General features: G+C 44.0%; 3 protein-coding genes and 1 non-coding gene across 4 annotated transcripts in view; all 4 read left to right on the top strand.

Annotated features, from left to right (window-relative positions):
* The window catches only part of ARFGEF2 (ADP ribosylation factor guanine nucleotide exchange factor 2), a 133,506-nt gene that overhangs the window by 50,930 nt on the left and 54,889 nt on the right, over positions 1-27,687 (top strand). Inside the window, exons 7-16 of the mRNA XM_049781364.1 lie at positions 1,831-1,899; positions 4,337-4,485; positions 11,806-11,936; positions 13,597-13,831; positions 14,575-14,674; positions 15,816-15,955; positions 19,697-19,805; positions 21,313-21,496; positions 24,415-24,526; positions 25,252-25,457. Of these exons, the coding sequence (XP_049637321.1) occupies positions 1,831-1,899; positions 4,337-4,485; positions 11,806-11,936; positions 13,597-13,831; positions 14,575-14,674; positions 15,816-15,955; positions 19,697-19,805; positions 21,313-21,496; positions 24,415-24,526; positions 25,252-25,457 (1,435 nt within the window). The remainder of the gene's footprint in view (positions 1-1,830; positions 1,900-4,336; positions 4,486-11,805; positions 11,937-13,596; positions 13,832-14,574; positions 14,675-15,815; positions 15,956-19,696; positions 19,806-21,312; positions 21,497-24,414; positions 24,527-25,251; positions 25,458-27,687) is intronic.
* Positions 9,236-9,384, top strand: LOC126019247 (small nucleolar RNA SNORA57). The gene has a single exon (XR_007498981.1). It is a non-coding gene; the product is annotated as a small nucleolar RNA SNORA57 (small nucleolar RNA).
* Positions 17,835-19,064, top strand: LOC126019162 (ralA-binding protein 1-like). The gene has a single exon (XM_049781362.1). The coding sequence runs from the start codon at positions 17,909-17,911 to the stop codon at positions 18,215-18,217; it is 309 nt and encodes a 102-aa protein (XP_049637319.1). The 5' UTR covers positions 17,835-17,908; the 3' UTR covers positions 18,218-19,064.
* On the top strand, positions 18,438-19,064 carry LOC126019161 (ralA-binding protein 1-like). Its single transcript, XM_049781361.1, has one exon. It carries the CDS (start codon positions 18,511-18,513, stop codon positions 18,826-18,828), a length of 318 nt encoding a protein of 105 aa, XP_049637318.1. The 5' UTR covers positions 18,438-18,510; the 3' UTR covers positions 18,829-19,064.

Raw genomic sequence — 27,687 nt, forward strand, 5'->3', positions numbered from 1 at the left:
ATTGTACTATCTCTCTGGCCCCTTCAATCATTGTATTTAAATGAAGAAGAAATATGTTTAGAAGATTGGCTGGCTGTGGACTTTTTAAATTTCTATTTGAGCTTTTGAGCTTATAGGGGGACTTTTCCTCTTTAAAAGAAAAACATTTAATTGCTTTTCAAGCCTATTTTCTCCTTTGAACACTTATCTCACTTGCAGGGCCGGAATGATAGTAGAATGGGTAGGATGTTTTCCTTGCACAGGACCAACCTGTATTTGATCCCCAACATCTCATGGTTTCCCAAGCACTGCCAGGAATAATTCCTGAGCACAGAGCCAGGAGTAACCCTGAGCACTACCATGTGTGACCCCAAACAACAAAACAACAATTTTTACTTCCCTTGTCTCTATGTCTTTATGTCTTTTGTCTCTGGGTCACTGCTCGCTTTTTTTCTCTTTGGAGAAGCCCTTGTTTCTATAACTTTCTTTCTGTGCCCCTCCTGTAACTTTCATCCAATAAAAATTTATCTTGCTTCTCTCTCTCTCTCTCTCTCTCTCTCTCTCTCTCTCTCTCTCTCTCTCTCTCTCTCTCTCTCTCTCTCTCTCTCTCTCTCTTACACACACACACACACACACACACACACACCATCACCATTTTCTTTTTTTTGCCTTTTTTTTTTTTTTTTTGGTTTTGTGGGTCACACCCGGTAGTTCTCTGGGGTTACTCCTGGTTCTGTGCTCAGAAATCGCTCCTACCAGTCCTGGGGGACCATATGGGATGCCAGAAATCAAACCGGGGTCCATCCTGGGTCAACTGCATGCAAGGCAAACGCCCTACCACTGTACTATCTCTCCAGCCCCAACATCAGCATTTTCTATTTAAATTCTTTTGGTTGTTTTATTGGTTCAGTTATAGACCAGTGAAGTTGGGAGGGGGGGAGTAAATAAATATATGCAATAGGGTTAAGTGTTAAATGGAAATGGAAGTGGATATGGAAATTCTGCTCTCTGGGACCTTGTGAACCAAGTGCAGAAATCATTAAAATAGTCACTTACTAAATGTCTTGCTGAGGGAGAGTCAGAGTAATTTTGGCCTTGTATGTTTCATATGAGGACTTTTGGACCAGTGTGGTGGTTCTGTGTCAGAAATGGTTACTTCTAGGGGCCGGAGCAGTGGCGCAAGCGGTAGGGTATTTGCCTTGCTACATGCTAACCTAGGGCAGACCATAGTTCGATCCCCCAGTGTCCCATATGGTCCCCGAAGTCAGGAGCGATTTCTGAGTGCATAGCCAGGAGAAACCCCTGAGCGTCACCGGGGGTGACCCAAAAACCAAAACAAAACAAAACTAGGGTTTAACATTTTATAGAACGATTCTACTTAAGATTTAGTGGCACTGCAGCAAACACTATAGAAATTCCTGCTAGATTGTGGTTGTGGAGAAAGGAAAGTACAAAAGGGGCCCAGTCTCTCCCCCATGTCCCAGGGTACTAAGAAAAAGCTTCATCTTGTGTTCACTAGCAATTCAGGAAGCATGGCTGGATAAAATCCTCCTGTTCAGTGTGGAAATAGTTTAGAGGGCCTGGCACTGGCCCTAGCAACTATGACTTCAGAGGGATGATTCTGTAAGTCAGAAGGAAACAGGCCATTGGCACAGATGCTGCCCAAGGGTTTCCAGATTTTGTGGGCATCGTCTCCTGTTGGCACTGGCACATTTGGCTCTCAGAGTTCTATTTTGCACCCTCTGCCTTGTGAGCTGTAACTTTAGGGAACAGTGGTATAATATTTTTTTGCCTTTATTTTCTATGAAAATGTCAATATGCTCAGAGTTCTGTATTTGTGTGTTTGTATAGAAATGAATGATGGAGCCCAGGAAGTGGTGAAAGAGATCTTAGAAGATGTGGTCACATCTGCCATTAAAGGTAAGAGCCAGGAACCCAGTGTTCCTTCCAACCTCATTCTATGAAAGGTCTAGCCAGAGAGTTTAGTGGTAGAATGGCCCACCCCAATGAATTCAGCAGAACTGAGTCAGCTCCCTTTTGAAATCTTGCATGGGAATTCAAAATGACTTGTTTTCAGTGATGGTTTTTATTCCTGATGGGTTGGTTTCAGGACACAGTTTGGAGGCCAAAGATGTGGGCTCAGTGGTGGTTGTATACCTGGTGTGTATGAGGCCCGGGATTTGATCCTTGGAACACTATACATGCACACACAGTCAGACCATGTTATGGTTGAGTGGTCCATGTGGAGACATGGGTGGATGCTTCTGTGTTTTTCTTTCTTTTTTTTTTAATTAAAAATATTTTTGGACCACATCCAACAGTGCTCATGGGAAACTAACTCCTGGTTTCACATCTAGGAACCATATGGGAACCTGGGGATTGAACCTAGATCTGCCACATGCAAGGCAAATGCCCTACCAGCAATACTATCTCATTAGTCCCATTTCTGTTTTTCCAAGACTGTTTTTTTCTGTTTTCCCATGAATGGGCATAGAGCTTAAGATATATTTGTTATTGTTGACTCTTTATGGCCAGTCACTTATATTGTATATGGGTAGTTCCCATTCCATTTTTGGGGGCACAAGGAAGATTTGCTCATTTTTTCAGACTTTATTTATAACTTATCTCAATTTCTTGGTATGATTTTGGTGGAATTAAATTTGTAGAATTCTGAATTACCTTTGAGTGTCTTTTTTTAATATTAATTCTGTTTCTCCTCATGGAATTGATGGTTATGTGTTGAACACTCAATTTCAGTACCAAAAATCCTAAAGACCATGATTGAATTGAGAATCATTAAATCAGTATGTTGTAATCAGCTTTTTATTTTGATCTTGGGGCCACAACTGGCAGTGCTCAAGGCTTACTTCCTGGTTCAGGGATAACTTCTAGCAGTGCTTAGGAGACCACATACGGTACCAGAGATCGAACCAGGATTGGCTATTTATAAGGCTTGTATAAGGCAAGTACCTTAACCCTATACTATCTCTCCAGCCCAAACAGTTTTTTAAAAGAGAAAATACAATAAACTGACTTTTTATAATAAATAGTTTATCATTGTTTCTTGAAATATGTATTTCATTTCTATTTATATGGTATACCTACCATTTTATTTTATTTTATTTTATTTTATTTTATTTTATTTGCTTTTTGGGCCACACCCGGCGTTGCTCAGGGGTTACTCCTGGCTGTCTGCTCAGAAATAGCTCCTGGCAGGCACGGGGGACCGTATGGGACACCGGGATTTGAACCAACCACCTTTTGGTCCTGGATCGGCTGCTTGCAAGGCAAATGCCGCTGTGCTCTCTCTCTGGGCCCATACGTACCATTTTATATGTATACTATATATATAGGTTTTTGGGTAACACCTGGCAGTGCTTCGGGCTCTGCCTAAGATTTCTGGCTCTGCACTCAATTCAGAAGTTGCTCCTGGTAGGCTCAGGGAATATATGGGATGCTGGGATTCAAACTATTCTTTGTCCTGAATTAGCTGTGAGCAAGGCAAATGCCCTACTGCTGTGCTATTGCTCCATGATTTTAAATGTGTGTTTTGTGGGGTCGAAGAGATAACATGGAAGTAAGGCATTTGCCTTGCAATCAGAAGGTTGGTGGTTCGAATCCCGGCATTCTGTATGGTCCCCCGAGGCTGCCAGGAGTAACCCCTGAGTGCTACCGGGTGTGACCCAAAAACCAAAATAAAATGTGTGTTTTGTAGCCAGAGAGATAAATAGCTCAATGGATCAGACTTATGCTTTGCATGTAGGGGACCAGGTTTGAACCCCAGCACCACATAGTTCCCCAAGCACCAGCAAGGGCAACTCCCAAGCCCAGAGCTGGGAGTAGCCCTGAGCACCACTGGGCATGACACCCCACAGAAAAAGAACAAAGAATTTTTTTTTTCCAGAATTAGAGGTGTGTGGGCAGGGCTGCTATTTAACACAATTCTGCAGACACTGACATGAACCATCCTGGGGGTAAAACTCCCCATCATGGAGCTGTAAACTGTGACCACTGCAAAGCCTAAGCATCCATCCCCCACTCAAACTGTTAACTAATCATGGTGGGAGTGGCACCAGGACTGAAAACTTTTTATTTTTTTAGTTTCTGGGCTACACCCAGCAGCTGAGGGGTTTCTCCTGGCTCTGCACTCAGAAATGACTCCTAGCAGGCTGGAGGGTGGGAGAACCATGTGGGATGCCACTGATTGAACCTGGGTCAGCTGTGTAGAAGACAAATGCCCTACCTGCTGTGTTATCACTCCAGCCTCTGGGACTGAATTTTCTGAGTCGCTTCCTGGAGTCAGCTGCCTTCTAGTCAAGTTCCTGTGTAGACATGATGTTTGCATTTGTGTCTTCAGAAGCTGCACAGAAGCACAGTCTCTCAGACCCCGGAAGGGGCGCCGGCGAATTGGAGCAGGAGTGTGCTGTTCCCCCAGGAATCGATGAGAACTCCCAGACCAATGGCATAGCGGATGACAGGCAGTCCTTGTCATCAGCTGATAATCTGGTATGTTTGCGAGGCTATTCTACTGTGCTCTCACTTCCAATTTTCACTCTTTGAGAAGATACATAATGAAATCTCTTAATGAAAGAAGAAAGTGAGAACAAGCAAGCCTTGCTCAGTCTTTTTCCACAGTCCTGGCCTGATGTGCTTTGTAATTGTAGGTTTCTGAGAGCATGTTAATGTTGGTTGTATTTATAATATCGTTTTTAGAACAAGTTTATTCAGACTTGTGATTCTTGCTCTTTTCCCTCAAAATAATACACATTTGTTATAGAAAGCATGGGGAGTGGGAAGGAACCTGAGGTCATTGGTGAAGGTGTGGGGGTCACAGGATGTCTGATTAGAGGTGAGAACAGTGTATATCTGCAACCCTATTATAAGCAACTTTGTAGGGGCGGGAGAGATAGTATGGAGGTAAGACATTTGCCTTGCGTGCAGAAGGTCGGTGGTTCGAATCCCGGTATCTCATATGGTCTCCGAGCCTGTCAATAGTGACCCAAAAACCAAAAAAAAAAAAAAAAAAGCAACTTTTAAAACATGGTGTCTAGGGGCCAGAGAGATAGCATGGAGGTAAGGCGTTTGCCTTTCATGCAGGAGGTCATCAGTTCGAATCCCGGCATCCCATATGGTCCCCTGTGCCTGCCAGGAGCAATTTCTGAGCCTGGAGCCAGTAATAACCCCTGAGCACTGCCGGGTGTGACCCAAAAACCACAAAAAAAAAAAAAAAAAAAAAAAAAACATGGTGTCTAAATTAAGGATTTTAGAAGGCGGGCCCAGAGAGATAGCAGAGCAGTGTTTGTCTTGCAAGCAGCCAATCCAGGACCTAAGGTGGCTGGTTCGAATCCTGGTGTCCCATATGGTCCCCCATGCCTGCCAGGAGCTATTTCTGAGCAGACAGCCAGGAGTAACCCCTGAGCACCGCCGGGTGGGGCCAAAAAACCAAAAATAATAATAATAATAATAATTTTAGAAGGCATTAGTGTGATAGTACAGGAAGTAGGGCACATGCACACCTAGGTTTAATCTTTGGCATCCCACATGGTCCCCTAGTAGTGCCATGAGTAATTCCTGAGTGCAGAGCCAGAAGTGAACCCTGAGTATCCCCAGGTATGGCCCCCAAAAACAAAAACTAACAAAAATTTTAGAGGAAAAAGAAAATGAAGAAAACACAAGGGAAAAAAAAAAAGAATAAATCATTTGTGATGCTGGGGAGATGATGCAAAGATTTTCAGCATGTGCTTTGTAGGAGACCCGGGTTTGGACCCTACCACTGCTGCTTCCAAGGGCACTTCTGAAAGTGGTTTCCTGAACACTGCCAGGTCCCCAAATTTAAAAGCCATCATGGACTAGAGAAAAAGCTCAGTGGCTGGAGCACAGGGCTTGATGCAGGAGGCCCTAATTAAGTCCTAGCATCATGTGGTTCTCCGAGTTTCCCAGACACTGAGCCAAGAGTAGTCCCTGAATCCCACTGGGTTTGGCCCAAGTCCCCCTACCTTCCCAGTACTGTTTGTTACCAGAGATGACATCTTTTTAACATCTCTTTAACATTTGCTGATATCCTAGATTTTTCTTCCCTTCACATAATTTTCTCACTTAGATAGTAACAGTATACATGCTGTTTTGTGGCCTGCTTTTTAAGTTTAATTTGACTTAAGAACAACATTTTAGGGGCCGGTGAGGTGGCGCTAGAGGTAAGGTGTCTGCCTTGCGAGCGCTAGCCAAGGAAAGACTGTGGTTCGATCCCCCGGCGTCCCATATGGTCCCCCCAAGCCAGGGGCGATTTCTGAGCGCTTAGCCAGGAGTAACCCTTGAGCATCAAATGGGTGTGGCCCAAAAAAACAAAAAACAAACAAACAAACAAAAAAGAACAAAATTTCAGGTCTCTAGCTATGTAAGATACATTACTTTTTAAAATAGCTTTACTGTATTCTTGAAAATATATATATACATATGTAAAACAGGAAGTTAGAGGATATTAGCATCCCACCTAAACTCATCTCTTTCATTATTACTCCCCTAGTATCCTCTCAGTATTTCCTTTTCTTTTTTTCCTTTATTTAAACATCTTGATTACATATATGATTGTGATTAGGTTTCAGTCATGTATAGAACACCCCCTTCACCAGTGCAGCATTCCCACCACCAATGTCCCAAATCTCCCTCCATCCCACCCCACCCCCCACCTGTACTCCAGACAGGCTTTCCAGTTCCCTCATTTATTCACATGATTGTGGTAGTTCTCTGTGTACTTATTTCTATAACTGCACTCACCACTCTTTGAGGTGAGCTTCATGAAGTGAGCTGGAAGTTCTAGCCCTCCTCTCATTGTCTCTGAGGATTGTTGCAAAAATGACTTTTATTTTTCTTAAAACCCATAGATGAGTGAGACTATTCTGCATCTCTCTCTCTCCCTCTGACTTATTTCACTCAGCATGATAGATTCCATGTACATCCATGTATAGAAAAATTTCATGACTTCATCTCTCCTGATGGCTGCATAATATTCCGTTGTGTATATGTACCACAGTTTCTTTAGCCATTCGTCAGCTCCTCTGTGTGCCCTGAAAGATTAATCAGGACAAGGAGAGGACTGAGTGATGATGCCGGGCAGCTGGATGGGATAGGTGGTAAGAGGGGGTCAGATCATTCGTCCCTGAAGCTGGAGTAAGTTTCACCATGCTGTATAAGACTACCCACGACTTTTAAGAAGTTTTTCATGGGTTAAAAAGTCATCTTAGGGCCCGGAGAGATAGCACAGCGGTGTTTGCCTTGCAAGCAGCCGATCCAGGACCAAAGGTGGTTGGTTCGAATCCTGGTGTCCCATATGGTCCCCCGTGCCTGCCAGGAGCTATTTCTGAGCAGACAGCCAGGAGTAACCCCTGAGCACTGCCGGGTGTGGCCCAAAAAAAAAAAAAAAAGTCATCTTATATGCCAGGAAATATGGTTACTCCCTGAAAGAAGTTAGTTCTCCCAGGGGAGACCTCATAGGTGCTGGAACACCCAAAGGACACTGGGTGTTACTCCAGAACTGCTAGGAAGTTTCTCCAAACAAAATGGGAGTTTGGAATGGGCTCAGAGGGGTAGTACTGTGGATAATAAGCTTGCCTGACATGCCATTGACTTGGGTTTGATTCCCATTACTACATATGATTCCCTAAGTAAACCCAGGAGTAATCCCGAGCACTGCTAGTTGTATCCACCAAATAAGAAAGTCTGACAACCATGACATTGGGAGTTATATTTTGGGGTTATTGTTTATTTGGGGGCCACACCTGGTGCTGCTCAGGGGTTACTCCTTGCTCTGTGCTCAGAAATCACTCCTGGCAGACTCTGAACCCGAGCTGGTCCTGGGTCGGCCACACTCAATGCAAATACCCTACTCGCTGTGCTATCACTCTGGCTGTGTGTGTGTGTGCGTATGTGCATGTGCATGTGCATGTGCAGGGATCACTCTTAATGAGGCTCAGAGAGGTTCATATAGGGAGCAGAGGATCAAACCTGAGTCAGCCCAGTGCAAGACAAGTATCCTGCCCACTAAGCTTTCACTTCAGCTCAAAAGATTTAAGACTCTTGGTCCTTAACATTAAAGTAAGCCTCACAGGCTGGCACCACTTGAGTTCTGACCCCTATAGGCTATCAATTCATTTCCCCATTCCCTCATTAAAATTAAGTCTTGATGGGCTGGAGAGATAGCACAGTAGTAGGGCGTTTGCCTTGCAAGCAGCCGACCCAGGACCGAAGGTGATTCGAATCCTGGCATCCCGTATGGTCCCCTGAGCATGGCAGGAGCGATTTCTGAGTGTAGAGCCAGGAGTAAACCCTGAGCGCTGCCGGAGTGACAAAAAATTAAAAATTCTGGGCCGGAGAGATAGCATGGAGGTAGAGCATTTGCCTTGCATGCAGAAGGATGGTGGTTCGAATCCCTGCATCCCATATGGTTCCCGAGCCTGTTAGGAGTGATTTCTGAGCATAGAGCTAGGAGTAACCTCTGAGCGCTGCCAGGTGTGACTCAAAAACAACAACAACAACAAAAAAAACAACTAAGTCTTTACATTCATTTCCATCTCTAATCTAGTCTGAAGAGACAAAGATCTTGTCTCTCTGATAACAATAGAAAGCAATTTAGGTTCTATAATTTTCATTTCTTGGTGAATTGCTTATTCATGTTTTTTTTTTTGCCTGTTTTCATTTGGTAAGAGACTTTATTGATTAATGAATTACAAGAGCTTATTGTATGTTGAGGTTACTATCCTTATATATTGCAAGATTTTTTTTTTTTATTGTTTTTGGGTCACACCTAGTGATGCTCAGGGATACTCCTGGCTATGCACTCAGAAATTGCTCCTGGGAAACTGCAGTCCACCCTAGATTAGCTCGTGCAAGGCAGATGCCCTACTGCTAGTGCCACCACTCTGGCCTTTGCAAGTATTTTATTTTTAATTTTTATTTTGATCATGTTGGCTTACATATCTTTTACAGTAGTATTTTAGGTACATATTAACATTGAATCAGGGGAATACCCATCACCAAATTTGTCCTCCCCCCATCCCTGTTCCCTTCCTGCAACCCATATATCCCCACCATCACCCCCCGGGCTGCTAGAATAAGTGGTCCCCTCTTTGTCTAGCTTACTGTTAGTGATCATATATTTGTTTGGTCCTGGTACCCTCCCTTGTTTCCCCCTCTATTTGAGAGGCGGAGCTAGCTAATTCAAGTTATATGGTTTTGTTTGAAGAAAGAAAGGCAATAGAACCCTCCTTTTCTTGGCGGGCATCGGGGGTGCGGTCCCGATGCCCGTAATGTCCGGAGGTAGAGGGCAAGGGCTCCATGCTCCTCGGCGTCATGTCTTCAATGCCTGCGGTTTGCAGTCCGCTGGTTCTATCCTCAAGCGCCGGGACACCACTTGCAGATCAGAGCGAAGCTGAGGTTTAGGTTTCATTTCTACGTGACTATGAAAAATAGAACCACAGGGGCCGGAGAGATTGCATGCAAGTGTAGGCAGAGTGTGCTTTGCATGCAGTAGGACTGTGGTTCGAATCCCAGCACCCCATATAGTCCCCCCCCCCCAAGCCAGCCAGGAGTCATTTCTGAGCCTAGTAGAGCCAGGATTAACCCCTGAGCTTTGCCAGGTGTGACCCTAAATAAAAAAACATAAATAAATGAACCCACAATAATCTTCACTTTAAAAAAAGAAAGAAAGAAAAGCAATAGAATGGGGTAAGAATAAATAAATAAATAAATAAATAAATAAATAAATAAATAAATAAATGAAAGAAAGAAAGAAAAGAAAAATCAAATAAGCTAAAAATGGGCGAAGTCCTTCTAAAGGCTTTCAACCTCAGTTTGAGAGAGGACATGAAAAAGGTAATTGAAACACCACAACAATACAGAAAGAAATATCAAATTAAATACCCAGAGAGCACTACAACAATAAAGACAAGCACCACACAATAGTCTCGGTCCTGAAATCAAACCATGCTGGAGTGCAAAAAGAAAGAGAAAGATAAGATAAAATAAAATAAAATTGGAGATATCAACTTCAATATCTACACCAAAATAAAGAAGTCAAAAAATAAATCAATAAATAAATATATATGTGGATAATATGATTATTTTGTGCCTTTTTTTTTTTTTTCTTTTTCCACCTGCATAGGCACAGTGACTATTGGGGATATTATAGAGAGGATTCCCTTGGCCTAGGAGATTCAGGATTTCTCCACCCCTGAAGTATACTGTCATGGGATTAACTATAGAGTCCTTTGCAAGTATTTTATTTTATTTTATTTTATTTTTTTGTTTTTGTTTTTTTGGGCCACACCCGTTTGATGCTCAGGGGTTATTCCTGGCTAAGCGCTCAGAAATTGCCCCTGGCTTGGGGGGACCATATGGGACGCCGGGGGATCGAACCTTGGTCCTTTCCTTGGCTAGCGCTTGCAAGGCAGACACCTTGCCTCTAGCGCCACCTCGCTGGCCCCTATTTTATTTTTTTTTTATTTAAACAACTTTATTATATACATAATTGTGTTTGGGTTTCAGTCATGTAAAGAACACCACCCCATCACCAGTGCAACATTCCCATCACCAATTTGACTTAGTTTTCTAGTGGAAGAAGTTTGTTGTTTTGTTGCTGGTTTTTGGTGCAGGCAAACAACTTACCTGCTGTACTGCCAATCCAGCTTCACTAACTGATATTTTTTTTTTGGGGGGCCACACCCGGTGATGCTCAGGGGTTACTCCTGGCTATGCGCTCAGAAGTTGCTCCTGGCTTGGGGGACCATATGGGAAACCGGGGGATCCCGGGGGATCGAACCGCGGTCCATCCAAGGCCAGTGCAGGCAAGGCAGGCACCTTACCTCTAGCGCCACCGCCCGGCCCCTAACTGATAATTTTTATGGGTTTTTTTTTGTTGTTGTTTGCTTTGTTTTTTTGGATATGGGGGCTTGGACTATAGCTAGTGGTGCTTTAGGGCTCATACCTGACTCTGCTTTTAAGGATCACTGCTGGCAACCTTAGGGCTATGAGATACTTGGAATTGAACCCGGTTCTGCTGCATGCAAGACAAACACCCTACCCAATGTATATTCTTATGTTGGCCATATATATATATATATATATATATATATATATATATATATATATATATATTGGTTTTTGGGCCACACCCAGCGGTGCTCAGGGATTACTCCTGGCTGTCTGCTCAGAAATAGCTCCTGGCAGGCACGGGGGACCATATGGGACACGGGGATTCAAACCAACCACCTTAGGTCCTGGATCGGCTGCTTGCAAGGCAAACACCGCTGTGCTATCTCTCCGGGCCCCATATTTTCTTTTTAATTTTTTATTTTTAATTATGAGAACAAAGATACAGAGAAAGAGGACAAGGTAAAGTTACAGTGGAAGGACAATCACCCATAACATAATTCTCAGAAGATGTTTCCTTGCTGATATTTTAACTTTGAACTTTAAGCCAAAGAACATTAAGATAAATAAAACAGAATCCATGTACAATTACTTTGTCCCTCAAGTCCCCTGATTTTAATACATTGTAATATATCTTAGCAGCACACAAGGCAATCTAAATGTTGGCCATATTCTTATGGCCACTGATATTCTTATGTTTCACTACTGACACTTTCTCTTCTGTCATTTTAAACCATCCATTCCATTTTTATTTAAAATTTTAAAAAAATTTAATCAGGTTCTTTCCCCCGTGCCCTCACTGAGTAAGTTTATCTCATGACATTGCTGTGAGATAATTTTTTTTTTTTGAAGAGTCATTCTTTTGTTTGGACCCTCTGACTTTTCTCTTTTTTTCTACTCCAGGAATCAGATGCACAAGGACATCCCGTGGCCACCAGGTTCTCTCACATCCTGCAGAAAGATGCCTTCCTTGTGTTTCGCTCCCTTTGCAAGCTGTCTATGAAACCCCTTGGTGAAGGTCCCCCTGATCCAAAGTAAGCAAAGCACAATTCTCCGTTGTCTCTAACCCAGGTGACCCCTCCCGGGTCAGTGAACCCCTCAGGTTCGTTGGGGGGGGGGGGGAGCTGTGCTAGAGCAGAAGCTCTGAAGAAACCGGAATTCTGTGAGTCTGAATTACCAAACCTCACCTGGAATTGGGAATATAGAAAAAAAGCATCTGGGAAATGGATGATTATATAATGTGCATTGGGCTTGAACTTCAGAAGAATGTTTTGGTTACTGTTGTATTTCATTATGCACTATAATAATAACCTGCGACTTTTTTTTTTTTTTTTTTTTTTTTTTTTTGGTTTTTGGGCCACACCCATTTGACGCTCAGGGGTTACTCCTGGCTATGCGCTCAGAAATCGCCCCTGGCTTGGGGGGACCATATGGGACGCCGGGGGATCGAACCGCGGTCCTTCCTTGGCTAGCGCTTGCAAGGCAGACACCTTACCTCCAGCGCCACCTACCCGGCCCCAACCTGCGACTTTTTTATTGAGGTGGTGATAAACATTGTGAAGACATGAAAATTTCCCCTTATGAGATTGGGTAGAGATAGGGGGGCGTGAAGTGAGGCAAGTTGATAAAGTATTGCCTCTTCATTTTCTTTATTTTTTTGTTCGTTATTTTTTTGTTTTGTTTTTGTTTATGGGTCACAACCAGCAGCGCTCAGGGGTCACTCCTGGCTCCATGCTCAGAAATCACTCCTGCCAGGCTCGGGATCATATGGGATGCCGGGATTCGAACCATTATCCTTCTGTGTCTAAGCCTTACCGCTGTGCTATCTCTCCGGCCCCTCTTCATTTTCTTTGTTATAAGGGTAAAGCTTGGGTGGCTGGAGCAATAGCACAGTGTGTAGGGCATTTGCCTTGCATGTGGCCAACTCGGGTTAGATCTCCAGCATCCCATATGGTCCTCTGAGCCTGCCAGGAGTCATTTTTTTTTTTTTTTTTTTTTTTTTTTTTTTGGTTTTTGGGCCACACCCTGTGACGCTCAGGGGTTACTCCTGGCTATGCGCTCAGAAGTTGCTCCTGGCTTCTTGGGGGACCATATGGGGTGCCGGGGGATCGAACCGCGGTCCGTCCTAGGCTAGCGCAGGCAAGGCAGGCACCTTACCTCCAGCGCCACCGCCCGGCCCCCTAGGAGTCATTTCTGAATGTAGAGCCGAGAGCCAAGAGTAACCCCTGAGCACTGCTGAGTCTGGCCCCCTAAAATATCAAAAATAAACAAAAAGGTAAAGGTAGGGGCCAGGGAGATAGAACAGTGGATGAGGTACTTGTCAGTCTAGATTTGATTCCTGACACCATGTGGCCCACTGAGTACCACCAGGTGTGGTCTTTGAGCACAGAGCCAGAGTAAATTCTAAGCAATGCTGGGTGTGACTCCAAAACTCTCATCCCCAAATCAGAGATAAAACAGAACAGATGTCTTGGTCTTATGAGTGATATACAGTGATTGCTTCCATTAGGAGAGCTGCAGAGAGACAAAAAGAACAGGAGCTCATTGCTCACAGGGCACACAGTTTCCAAGAAAAGACCCACCTTGTGCCATCTGCTTTGGTTCTCTTGACATTCGGATGATGGCACTAGTTCTCACCTCACTGTCTCCCCTTCAATCATGTCTTTCAGCATCTTTATCTCTTCATTTTATCAGGTCCCACGAGCTGCGTTCCAAGGTGGTGTCCTTACAGCTGCTCCTCTCTGTGCTACAGAATGCTGGCCCTGTTTTCAGGACTCATGAGATGTTCATCAATGCAATTAAGCAATATCTCTGTGTGGCGCTGTCTAAGAATGGCGTCTCCTCTGTGCCTGATGTCTTTGAGCTCTCTCTTGCCATTTTTCTTACTCTTCTTTCAAACTTCAAGATGCATCTCAAAATGCAGATAGAGGTATGGACTCCTGCTTGCTTCTCATCATTTGGGTTCAATTGACATCTAGGCTGTTGAGTTCCTTGCTTGTGGCCTTATCACTGGGAACTAAGGCTTGACAGGCAGCCCCAAAGAAACTTTTGAATGAGAGAAAGAATGTCTTTTCATCAGGTTCCTGCCCTTGAATCTGAAGTACCTATGCCTTTGAGCAAAGTTATCAATGGCATAATCTTTATGCTGTGCTCAACTCTATCCCCACATGTTTAATTTGTAAATGGAGATGAATTGATTACCCACTTGAGAGATAAGAGTTTACATAGGTCTAGCTTTCTAGTTTTACATAGGCCTAGATTTCTGTAGAAAAATCACTGGCTATTGCTCAGGAGCAGCTGCCCCTTCCTTTGGGACCCATGTGTTTCAGATGCTCAGGGTCCTACCCCGGCAGCTGTTCCCTGAGGCCCAGGTTCTGGTGCGGTGCAGAACACATCCTCTACCCAGGAAAGAGAAGGATCCCTCATAGGATTTGCCTACCAGGTAGCATTAGGGTTTGAGCCCTATTTAAACTCCATGTTCTGGGTCCAGAGCAATCGTACAGTGGTTAGTACACTTGCATTGGACGTGGCTGATTCAGTGGCACTCCGTATAGTTCCCTAAGTACTTCTAGTTGTAATCCCTGAGCAACACTTAAATGTGGGCCAAAAACGATAAGAAAACTAAAAGCAAAGTCAAAAATCAGTTTTCTCTTTTGTCCTCCCATCATGCAGGTGTTTTTCAAAGAGATTTTTCTGAACATTTTGGAAACATCAACGAGTTCTTTTGAACACAGGTGGATGGTCATTCAGACTCTAACCAGGATCTGCGCAGGTATTTTCACTCTTAGTCTGCTTCTCCACTGAATTTGCTCAGGACCCCTTTTGATGGTTCTATTTCCCCAAATTCAGATGAAGATCTCTAACTTTAGAGTTTTTAATGAAGACCTGGTAAAATCACCACCTGGAAGGCTGGAGTTACTTGCCCAGGACATTCTGGTTTTCACAGTGAAAGCCCATATGTGGGGAAAGTTCAGAGTACTTTAAAAACAAAATCAGGACTATTGATCATCCTGAATAGATGAAGCTGGTCAATGTTAGTTGCAGGGCCCAAGGTATTGGCACCAACCCTTAGTTGGATGTTGAGGCAAATTTACGTTTATCTTAACATGCGGGCATATTAGTTGTCTGTTATACAGAATTTCTTAACCGTTATTAGGACTGTGATAGTACAGTGGGTAAAATGTTTGCCTTGCCTGTAGCTGATTTAGTTTAGATCTCTGTTACCCATAGGGACCCCGATTCCTGCCAAGAGTGATTCCCAAATACAAAGACAGGAGTAAGCCTAACTGCAAGATAGTGCCCCACAAACAAACAGAAGAGTTAGCATGACTGAGACTGGAACAGCAATAGTACAGCAAGTTGGGCACTTGCCTTGCACACAGCAGACTAAAATTTGATCACCAGCACCCCATTTGGTCTCCTGAGCACCTATGGATATGGCCCAAGAAACCAACCAGAAAAGAATTAATACAAATATTTAAGATTAATCTGACAATTGTTGGCCTGTCTTTGCTGAAGACAGGGATCAAGATTTAACAAGCCCTAGGAAAGAGTGAACTGACTTTTTTTTTTTTTTTTTTTTTTTTGGCTTTTGGGTCATACCCGGCAGCGCTCAGATTTACTCCTGGCTCTACACTCAGAAATCGCTCCTGGCAGGCTTGGGGGACCATATGGGATGCTGGGATTAGAACCACTGTCCTTCTGCATGCAAGGCAAACGCCTTACCTCCATGCTATTTCTCCAGCCCCTTGAGCTGACTTCTTAGTACTCTAAAATATGTTCCCTGTGTGAGGTTCATTCACCTGATTTAGTATTTTCCCAGAGAAAAAACATTAGACAAAGGAATCTTTTTAATAAGAAAGCATAACAGTGTTTGAACAGAGTTTCTAGCATATGTTGTGTTATTTTCCAAGATGCCCAGTGTGTTGTGGATATTTACGTCAACTATGACTGTGATCTTAATGCTGCTAACATTTTCGAGCGACTAGTAAATGACTTATCCAAAATCGCTCAGGGAAGAAGTGGACATGAACTGGGAATGACACCCCTGCAGGTAAGATTCATGAGAACAGTTGTTAATGTATAAAGTTCAGTTATTTCATGAAGCTTGTACATGCCAGATGCTGGTGTTGGTGCTTTAGGTACAGCCATGAGAACTGCAAATGAGCATGTGAACAAGGACCATTGTTACTGTCAGACTGGCAAGTGAGATGTTGAGAATAAAGCCAGGACCATAAAGCAGGAAGGTAGGAAGTAGAGTGTCAGCTTTTTCTTTTTTTTCTAAATGGTTTTTGGGCCACATCTGGCAGTGCTCAGACTGCTCCTGCCTCTGCACGTAGGAATCAATCCTGGCAGGCTGGGGACCATTTGGGGTACCACAGTACTATCTCTGGCCCAAGACGGCATTTTTAATAGAGTCATTAGTGTACTTCCTGAGAAAGTGACATTGGAATTAAGACAGACTTAAGGGATGTGAATTTGCTGTCAGTCTTGTCACCAAAAATCTGTGAAAACAGGGTTCTAATCTCCAGTGTATGCGGAACAGATGCTCCATAGGAGGTCTCCTTATTATTAGAACATCCAAGCAGAGATTGGGCTACTGAAGTTGTTGTATCTGGAAGAACTGTTCAGAAGTTCTTTGATGGCTAGTAGTATATCTGGGCAGCGCCTTCACATGGGAAGCCCCAGCTTGGCGTCCTGGCACCATCAAATGTCTTTGAACCCCCTAGAATTACACACAGAAACTTGGTGAATGAGTATATTCCCAAGATGTTCTGCTTATTGTTACATTCACAGAGAAATCTGTGCTATGTTAGTTGTTTATTTGAATCTAGAATATTTATATTTTCCTCCCTCCCCTAAGATACTTGCATTTTTAAATGACTTACAACTCATCCGTTTTTTATTTAAGGTGTAACCCCAAAACCCCAATTTAAAAAAAAAAGCTGGTGAGGTGGTGTTAGAGGTAAGGTGACTGCCTTACAAGCGCTAGCTAAGGAAGGACCGCAGTTCAATCCCCCGGCGTCCCATATGGTCCCCCAAGCCAGGGGCAATTTCTGAGTGCTTAGCCAGGAGTAACCCCTGAGCATCAAACGGGTGTGGCCTCAAAAACCAAAAAAAAAAAAAAAACGGGGCCGGGCGGTGGCGCTGGAGGTAAGGTGCCTGCCTTACCTGCGCTAGCCTAGGAGACGGACCGCGGTTCGATCCCCCGGCGTCCCATATGGTCCCCCAAGCCAGGAGCGACTTCTGAGCGCATAGCCAGGAGTAACCCCTGAGCGTTACCGGGTGTGGCCCAAAAACCAAAAAAAAAAAAAAAAAAAAAAAAACATGGAGAGAGATGGTGCAAGTGGGTATGGTATTTGCCTTACATTTACATGGTCTGGTTTCAATCTCCGGCCCCACATATGGTTCTCCAAGCACTGCCAGGAGTGATCCCAGAGTACCACCAATGTGATAAAAAAAAAAAAAAGAACAAACTCAAAAACCAAAATCTGTACTTACTTGTAGGAGGGACCCTGAAAGGGAACGCATTTATGAGTGTTTGGGGCCTAACAATAAGTCTGGTACCCTCATTTGCTGTGTGAGATAAGATTTTTTGTTCTTGTTTTTTGTTCTTGTTTTTCCTCCCCTCAAGGTCACTTATTGGTACTTTCCCTGTTCATTAAAGGGAAATGTTTTTTTCATTATACAAATTCTAAGTGAGAATGAGACCTGCTTTCAAAGATTCAGCTATCCTTGTCTTTAGGAAAGCAAAAATCCTTATCTTTGCTACTGATAAGTTGATAATAAAGCCTTCTACAGTTCCGTCTCCATCCTAGTAAACAGGCGGAGGCGGCTGCGGGCGGGGTGGGAATGGGGCGCCCAGGGCCGGGCCGGGGCGCCGCGCTCAGGAGGCGCTTCACGTAGCTGCGGCGGGCGGGCAGGCGGGCGGCGGCAGGCACAGGTATATGGATGTCATGGATAGGTAACAGAGAAATCCTTGACGTAGTCTAGTCAGGGAGGCAGAATGACCGAGTGCTTCCTACCTCCGCCTGGCAGCCCTAGTGAACATCGCAGGGTGGAACATAGCAGTGGTCTCCCCCGAACTCCCAGCTCAGAGGAGATCAGTCCTACCAAATTTCCTGGATTGTACCGCACGGGTGAGCCCTCACCTCCCCATGACAGCCTCCACGAACCTCCTGATTTAGTGTCTGATGATGAGAAAGACCATGGGAAGAAAAAAGGAAAATTTAAGAAAAGGAAAAAAGGACTGAAGGCTATGCTGCCTTTCAAGAAGATAGTTCTGGTGATGAAGCGGAAAGCCCTTCTAAAATGAAGAGATCCAAGGGAATCCATGTGTTTAAGAAACCCAGCTTTTCTAAAAAGAAGGAGAAGGACTTTAAAATTAAAGAGAAACCCAAAGAAGAAAAACATAAAGAAGAAAAGCACAAAGAAGAAAAACATAAAGAGAAGAAGTCAAAAGACTTGACAGCAGCTGATGTCATTAAACAGTGGAAGGAGAAGAAAAAAAAGAAGAAGCCAACTCAGGAGCCGTAGGTGCCTCAAATTGATGTTCCAAATCTCAAACCCATTTTTGGAATTCCTTTGGCTGATGCAGCAGAACGAACCATGATGTATGATGGCATTCGACTTCCTGCAGTTTTCCGTGAATGTGTAGATTATGTAGAGAAGTATGGCATGAAGTGTGAAGGCATCTACCGAGTTTCAGGAATTAAATCAAAGGTGGATGAGCTGAAAGCAGCCTATGACAGAGAGGAGTCTCCAAACTTGGAAGACTATGAACCCAACACTGTAGCCAGTTTGCTGAAGCAATATTTTGAGACCTTCCAGAGAATCTGCTTACCAAAGAGCTTATCCCCTGCTTTGAAGAGGCTTGTGGGAGAAGCACAGAGAGTGAGAAAGTGCAGGAGCTACAGCGCTTACTGAAGGAACTGCCAGAATGTAACTATCTTCTGATTTCCTGGCTGATTGTGCACATGGACCATGTTATTGAAAAAGAACTGGAAACAAAAATGAATATACAGAACATTTCTATAGTGCTCAGCCCAACGGTTCAGATTAGCAACCGGGTCCTGTATGTGTTTTTTACTCATGTACAAGAGCTTTTTGGAAATGTGATACTAAAACAAGTGACAAAACCTCTTCGATGGTCTAACATGGCCACCATGCCCACACTGCCTGAAACCCAGGAGAGCATCAAGGAGGAGATCAGGAGACAGGAGTTTCTTTTGAATTGCTTACATCGAGATCTGCAGGGTGGGATTAAGGATCTGTCAAAAGAAGAAAGGTTATGGGAAGTACAGAGAATTTTGACAGCCCTCAAAAGAAAACTGAGAGAAGCTAAAAGACAAGAGTGTGAAACCAAGATTGCACAAGAGATAGCCAGTCTTTCAAAAGAGGATATTTCCAAAGAAGAAATGAATGAAAATGAAGAAGTTATAAATATTCTCCTTGCACAAGAGAATGAGATCCTGACTGAGCAGGAGGAACTTCTAGCCATGGAGCAGTTTCTGCGCAGACAGATTGCTGCAGAAAAAGAAGAGATCGAGCGTCTCAGAGCTGAGATTGCAGAGATTCAGAGCCGTCAGATAAAAAAAAAAGTTAAAAAAAAAAATAAAGCCTTCTAGACGTTCAGGTGCTTGGCAGTGAACCCCTAACACTTCCATTACCTGTTAATAGGTTCTGTACTGTAAATGCACTGAATGGTTGGCTGTTGGCTCATATCTTCAAAGGATTTCCCAAGAACCACCTGTACCTGGTCTGTTTGCTGAGTTTTTGTCTGTCTGTTTTTTAGGAGCTCAGTCTGAGGAAGAAAGGCCTTGAATGCCTCGTGTCCATCCTCAAGTGCATGGTGGAATGGAGCAAAGACCTGTATGTGAATCCCAACCACCAGACAAGCCTCGGTGAGAGCATCACTGCTTCCCTGCCTCTCAAAACTGTGGGGAAGGGCCCTTCTGACTGTGGGGAGGGGCCTCTCAGGGCTGTGGGGAGGAGCCTCTCAGGACTCTAGAGAAGGATTCAAGGACTGTTTGTTTCTAAGCTGATGAAACACTAGATGAAGCTCAAAGGTCGCATGGTAGATTCCCAAATCCCTTCCTCTACCTGTAGGGCCCCTTAACATTGCTAGTGTGGCCTCGAAACTAAAAGGGGGGGGGGAGAGGTTTAGAAAATGTCTCTGTTTGCTAAATCTATGTTATTTTAACAACAACAAAAAAAGATTCTGCTTTTTAATTCTTCTAGAATATTTGTGTGTATAGTACGAATTCTTTTCCTTTACATTTTCCAAGTAGAAAGCCCATTTTCTCAACATATGTTTGCTGTTCTCTCCTACAAATATTGGCTTGAAACAGCATGTTTATGACATGCTTACTTAACTACTTTGAACCTGAGTATCTATTCTTGCACCAGGACCATACTTCCCAACAGATTGGAATTCTTCAGTGAAATTTGGGACTGTTAGAGCAGGTTCTCTTTCCTTCTATTTATTTATTTATTTATTTATTTGTTTGTTTGTTTGTTGTTTTTGGGCCACCCAGGGTGGCCATGTGCATGGCAAACCCCCTACCTGTTGTACTATTGGTTCGGCCCCAAATTCTCTTATCAACTTCCCTAGTGTTTTCACTTTGTTTGTATTTTTAACTTTTGTCTGATCTTTAGAATTAGCTTTGGCACTGGAGAGGTAGTACAGTACAGTACAGTAGGTAGGGAATGTACCTTGCATTCAGCTGACCCGGGTTCAATCCTGGCACTACATATCCCAGGTTCCAATCTTGGCATTACATATCCCAGGAGTGATCCTTTAGCACATAACCAGGAGTGAACTCTGAGCACTGTGGGCCTGGTCTCAAAACAAAAAGAATTAGTTTTGTAGGTGCCCCCAAAAACTTCTCAATAAAGTATAAGTGAAAGCTAGAGTGATCGTACAGTGGGTAGGGCACAAGCCTTGCACATTGCCAAAACTGGGTTCAATCTCTGACATCCCATATGGTTCCTTAAGTCTGCTTCAAGAGATCTCTGAGGGCCCAGAGAGATAGCACAGTGGCGTTTGCCTTGCAAGCAGCCGATCCAGGACCAAAGGTGGTTGGTTCAAATCCCGGTGTCCCACATGGTCCCCCGTGCCTGCCAGGAATTATTTCTGAGCAGACAGCCAGGAGTAACCCCTGCAGGGTGTGGCCCAAAAACCAAAAAAAAAAAAGAGAGAGAGAGAGAGAGATCTCTGAACACTGCCAGGTGGTATCCTCCCCCACCCCACCCCCAAATGTCAATGCTACTCAATGCTTTTTGCTTATGAACTTTCTAGTATAACCTTGACTATCCAAGGTCTGGACAAGGGACCCCCCATAGTGAGATGTGAACCTGGCCACATCTGTGTCCCTAGTTACCTGGGTTTCTTTACTTTTGTGTCTACAGGTCAAGAGAGGCCCCTGGATCATGAAATGGGGGATGGGAAAGGCCTCGACTTGGCAAGACGAAGCAGTGTCACATCCATGGAGTCCACTGTGTCCCTGGGGACCCAAACCACCGTCCAGGATGACCCAGAGCAGTTTGAAGTTATCAAGCAACAGAAGGAAATCATTGAACATGGCATTGAACTGTGCGTGTGACTTTGGCTCCAGCTGAGTCTCTTGGTGCTCCTGACAAAGCCACTTAGCCTGGGAGCCTAGGGATGCCTTCTTTGGAGAATGCCTGGATTAGATGCCAGTGCTGGCACTTGTGGCTGAACCCAGTTGTGCTGGGAGAGGACATGGGGGAGAGAGTGGGAGGGAAGGATGAAGGAAAAGGGAGGTAGAGGTGAGGAGAGAAGGGGAGAAGCAGAAAGAGAGGAAGGAGAGAGATGGAAGGATTGATGGGGAGCAGGAAATTCAGTAGCTTTGAGCAATTGATCCTAATGGGTTTTTGTTGTTGTTCTTTTGTTCTGTTGGGGGCTTTTGTTGTTGTTCTTCTAATGAAAAGAATTACATTAATTTATCAAGTAACAGAAAAGTATAAAGAGAAAGCATAATATATGCTTCTAAAATGATTGCCTAGAGGAAATTACCTTCCTTGGGTGTCTCCCAAGCACAGCTCAATACAGATGGAGGCGGCTCCTATCAGTGCTCAGCAGAGTGGTGCAGCCCTGATGGTTCAATGTCTGGTGATGCCCTTCTGCTTGGGATCACCAGACCCAAATCCCAATAGTGTCTAGGATCAGACTAAGGCCTCACACTTGCAAGGCTTTAGCTTCAGTCCTCTGAGCTTGATAGGGTTCAAATAGCTGGTCCAAAGCTTTCTTTTTTTTTTTTTTTTTTTTTTTTTTGGTTTTTGGGCCACACCCGGTAATGCTCAGGGGTTACTCGTGGCTATGCGCTCAGAAGACGCTCCTGGCTTGGGGGACCATATGGGACGCCGGGGGATCGAACCGCAGTCCGTCCAAGGCTAGCGCAGGCAAGGCAGGCACCTTACCTCTAGCGCCACTGCCCGGCCCCAAAATGAGTTTCCCTATTTCTTTTTTTTTTTTTTTTTTTTTTTTAGCTTTTTGGGTCACACCCAGTGGTGCTCAGGGGTTACTCCTGGCTGTCTGCTCAGAAATAGCTCCTGGCAGGCACGGGGGACCATATGGGACACCGGGATTCGAACCAACCACCTTTGGTCCTGGATCGGCTGCTTGCAAGGCAAACACCGCTGTGCTATCTCTCTGGGCCCTGTCCAAAGCTTTCTTACAACTTTGTTTTGAAAAATGTTAACATATTGAAAAGACCAACATTTGCTGTGGTAGTCTTATCTGTTTATATTTTCTGAACCATTAGAAGAGCACTTGCCACCACCATAATACTTTGAGTGCCCTCTGTCTTTGAAAATTGAGGAAATTCTCCCAAATAGTCACACTAACCTTATTTTACTGTTGCTAAAGCTTATACATCTCTTTCATCTTATTGCACTCAAACACATCATACACATACTCTTTTCAACTTTTGAATTATTAGTTAACTTTATAAACTGAATTTATTATAAAGGTAGAATATTTATTAATTGAGGTATTAGGCCCCCAATCTGTTCATGTCCCCAGTGCAATTAAAGTAGCTTGTAAAATAGCCTGTATGGGACAGCCAGAGCAGCAGTAGCCAGAGCAGATAGGCTCTTACCTTGCACACGGCTGAACCGCATGCAATCTCTGACATTCCATATAGTACTCTAAGCACCACTAGGAGTGATGGCAAAGCCAGGAGTAAGCCCTGAGCACTGCTAGGTGTGAACTCCCAGCCCCCCCCCTTTCCACAAAATATCCCGTATGAAATTTTAGCATACCCCTGTTCGGGATTACTGCTGCCTGAACACAGCTTGAGCCCATCTCTGGCCTCTTCACTGGCCTCATCTCCTGCCATTGTCCCTTAACCATGCTTTGTTCAGTGTTTTGAACATCCAAAACTTTTTCATCATAACTTCCTTGTCTTGTGTATAATCCTGTGCCTTTTTTCTTTTAAATCTTTCAAACTTGGTGAAACATCTCTTGTCCAAGATTCCATATGTAGCCACACTGGCTGGAGAGGTCCCAGGCTATCCTCTGTCCTTGCCACAATTCACATTTCTCTGTGAATTGTCTCCAGGATAAGCTATAACAAGTGATAAATATGTCCACAAATTAAATTCTTTAACAGGAAATAGAAATAGCATCAGCACTATTAAAAGACAGCCCTGAAGTGGGCCATTTTCACAGCTTTTAGGGTGAACTCCAGACTTCAGGGAGCCTTTTCTGTGTGTGCAGTGCAAAGATGGAATCCAGGGCCTCAGACATGCAGAGGCAAGATGCTCTGGCGCTAATTCACAGCCTCAAGCCTGCTTCTCTCCTTTTCTCTTTGTGCTTCTTTGTCTGAAACATATTCTTTATCTTAACTATTGCCTTATGGGCAAAATGGCCTCAGGAGCTCCAGTCACCCCATACATTCTGGAGAAAAAGGAAAAGTGGAAGAAAAGCATGTCTTCAGCCAAGTCAGCTTTGTCAAACAGTTCTTCCTAGAAGTGCCCACACCACATCTGCTCCCACCTAATTGGCCAAAATCGGACCACATGGCCACTCTGTTTCAGGAAGACATTTTCATTCCTAGTACTTACCTAAACTTAATGTTTTAGAAGTATTGAGAAGATGGGGGCTGGAGAGATAGCACAGCAGTAAGGTATTTGCCTTGCATGTGGCCAATCCAGGATGGACAGTGGTTCAACTCCCAGCATCCCATATGGTTCTCCGAGCCTGCCAGAGCTGATTTCTGAATTCAGAGCCAGGAATAACCCCTGAGCACCATTGGGTGTGATCCAAAATCTAAAAAAAAGTGTTGAAAAGATGAGCATGGATTCTGGGTGACAAACCACAAAGAGGCTAGCAGGACAGAAAGGATCATCCTGACAGATGCATGACAGTGTTGGCATATCAACATGCTACTGTTCAGCATTGGTGCTTTTTATGTGCCATAAGTGCCCGAGTTTGCTGGTCTCTAGATTTTGAATAAGCAGCCTGTGTTCCTTTTTTCCTTTAAACAGGTTCAACAAGAAACCCAATAGGGGGATCCAGTTTCTCCAGGAGCAGGGTATGCTGGGTACCTCAGTGGAAGACATGGCACAATTCCTGCACCAGGAGGAGCGCCTCGATTCTGTAAGGCCATGGAGAGGGTGCTGGCATGTGGGTTCCCTTGGGAGGTTCTAAGGCCTTCCCCACTTTATTTTTTTTTTTTTTTTTTTTTTTTTTTTTTTTTTTTTTTTTTTTTTTTTTTTGGTTTTTGGGCCACACCCGGTGACGCTCAGGGGTTACTCCTGGCTATGCGCTCAGAAGTCGCTCCTGGCTTGGGGGACCATATGGGACGCCGGGGGATCGAACCGCGGTCCGTCCTAGGTTAGCGCAGGCAAGGCAGGCACCTTACCTCCAGCGCCACCGCCCGGCCCCGCCTTCCCCACTTTAATTGAGGAGAATCCGTCTGGGCTTAAAGCAATGGCTGTTCACCCCACCCCTGCTTATACTTAAATAGTCCTGTTTCTTCCCTGGAGCCCTTGTGGCAAAACTTTAGGGAACAGACAAAATAATCTCATTTGGTGAAAAGTGCTGGAAAGGGTGCCTTGGACACCTGTCTACACCTGCCTGTCTATACCTCACCTGCCTCCAGATGGCCAGTCTGCCCTCTGTTTTTAAGTCTCTTATATCACTTCCTCAGTCATGGCAGGACAGACTGAGTCTGGCACCCCTGGGAGGGCAAGAAAACTGAATGAGTTACTTTTCTGGTGCCTGTGCCTGTTTAGGAAGGTTAGAGCCACCCCCATCCCACTTCAACTGAAGTGTCTTTTGCTGTCAGTTGCTAGATGTGCATGTGTATGTTTATGTTTCAGACCCAAGTAGGTGAATTTCTGGGAGAGAGTGCACGGTTCAATAAGGAGGTAATGTATGCTTACGTGGACCAACTGGACTTCTGTGAAAAAGAATTTGTCTCTGCCTTGAGGACATTTCTAGAAGGTTTCCGCCTACCTGGGGAAGCCCAGAAAATTGATCGGCTAATGGAGAAATTTGCTGCAAGATACATAGAGTGTAACCAGGGGTGAGTGCCATGCTTATGTCCCTCCACACCAGTGTTTTGCTTACCTCAGGTACTAATCATAGTTTGGCTAAGGGCAAGTTTAATTATTCTAAATCTGTGCAAAGCAACTCAAGTTTTTGTTGACAATGTACCTGATTCTGCTTAGGGATTTTTTCAACTAAGACCTCACAGAAAATATGTCCCTTTTCTCCAGACAAGAAGGAGACTAAGTAACTTGCCCAGGATCACACAGTTAGAGCTCACACTGTTATAATGTGTTATGAGTTGAGAGGAGGCACTTGAGTACCTGTTCCCTAATCAAGAATAGCTCTCTGATTTAATTTATGGGGTAATTCTCAGGGATTTGGGGTTTTCGTTGATTGCATTTTGATGAGCCATTTCAAATGTGACTATGTAACTAATAAAACCTACCTTAGTGTGTAATTAAACTTTGGATCTCATTTTCTTTTTTTTGTAGGAAGTAGAAATTGGAAAAAGAACTAATATTTATTCTTTTTTTGAGGGGATGCTCTGGAGGCTTAAAAGAACTGGTGATACTATAGTTGGCAGTTCAGTCCTGAAGTTCGAGGATCTGGTGTTACTTGGTCCCTCTAGTGCAAGTGCTTCTTGAGTACACCCAGTGATGCTCAGAGACCTCAGCACTACCCCCCAACAATGCTCAGGAGGCCTTATGGTACCAGCAGTTATACTCAGTTTGAGCACATGCACCTAATCCTTTTCTATCTTTAAATTTCAAGAGCTAATATTAAATACCTACTATGTTTAGCCATGTCATGGGTTTCACAAAAAGCATTTCATTTTATGAGTTCATTGTCCCTGCAGCATCCTCATAGTAAAGGAGGAAACAAATTCTGAGACTTTGAGAAGCTGTCCCCAATCAGTTGTGAATAACAGAGCCAGGAATGAAATGTGAGCTTAGCCAGTTTAGAAACTCACATTCTCACCACTATTGAACCAAAAGTTAGGCTCCTTGAAGATACTGTGATCACACTGTGGGAATTTCCATTCAGTGGAAACCTTGGGAAATTGAGTAGGCCCCAAAACCTTGATCTATCTCCTTTACTCAATATTTCTGGATCCTAAATAAATGTCACATTAGAACTTCAATTGTATACTTCAGAGCTTCTCCCTCTCTAACTAGAGGCACTAGGGGCCAGAGCAGTAGAACAGTGGTAGGGTGTCAGCCTTGCACACATCCATTCCAGAATGGACCTGGGTTCGATCTCTGGTGTCCTATATGGTCCCCCGAGCCAGGAGAAAATTTTTTTTGTTTGCTTTTTTTTTTGGGGGGGGGGGGGCATACCTGGTGACGCTCAGGGGTACTCCTGGCTATGCACTCAGAAATTGTAATCCCTGAGCGTCACTGGGTGTGGCCCAAAAGCCAAAAATAATAATATAATAATAACTAGAGGCACCAGTGTTTATAGCTCCAGCCTCATGTCTTGAAACTCTGTATATTTGAAGGACAAATGAGACATTTCTGTCATGTCTCACTGAAGACAGTGAAGTCTGACTTCACTGGTACGCTGTTTAGATCAAGAGAATTTCTCTTTGTGTATTTTCACTGTTGAGCCATACACGGTAAGTAGTAGAGAGCTAAACAACAGTCTTAGTCATCATTTTTCCTAGTGCCAAGCAAAAGTAGACACTTGTAGAAATAGAAATCAGTGAAGGAGGAAGAGCTTCAGGATACAGAGCACTGAAATAGCTCAGTTGGGAGAGCATTAGGCTGGAACTCTAAAGGTTCCTGGAAGAGCTTCAGGGTACAAATGTGAGCATTTTGTGCTCTAGATGCCACACTTAACTCATCTCTTTTGGCCTTGAAAGATCCTTAAGAATTTCATTTTTAAGGCATACAGAGATAGAATAGGGGTTATGGTGAATGACTTACACACAGCTAATCCTGGTTCCATCCCTTTCATATGCCCTATCACCACCATCACAGGGTGCTTGCTACCCTAGAGGCCCCTGAGCACTGCAGATGTGACACAGGAACCCAGCCCTGTGAATCCTGAGCTGCAACATCAGATCACTGGGTGGGTTGTCTAAAATTAATTACTAGGAAAGGCTCCCAGACATTCAGAGTCCCGCCCTCAAGCATATTATATTTTTTAAGGGAATAAGGAGATAGATAATTCATGTGATAGACCACATGACTGCTGTATATGAGGCTCTGAATTTGGTACCCAGCACCATGTGGAGCCTCAGCACTCCCAGGCATGGTTCTTAC

The sequence above is a fragment of the Suncus etruscus genome, chromosome 9 (assembly GCF_024139225.1).
Source record: "Suncus etruscus isolate mSunEtr1 chromosome 9, mSunEtr1.pri.cur, whole genome shotgun sequence".
NCBI classification, from domain to species: Eukaryota; Metazoa; Chordata; class Mammalia; order Eulipotyphla; family Soricidae; genus Suncus; species Suncus etruscus.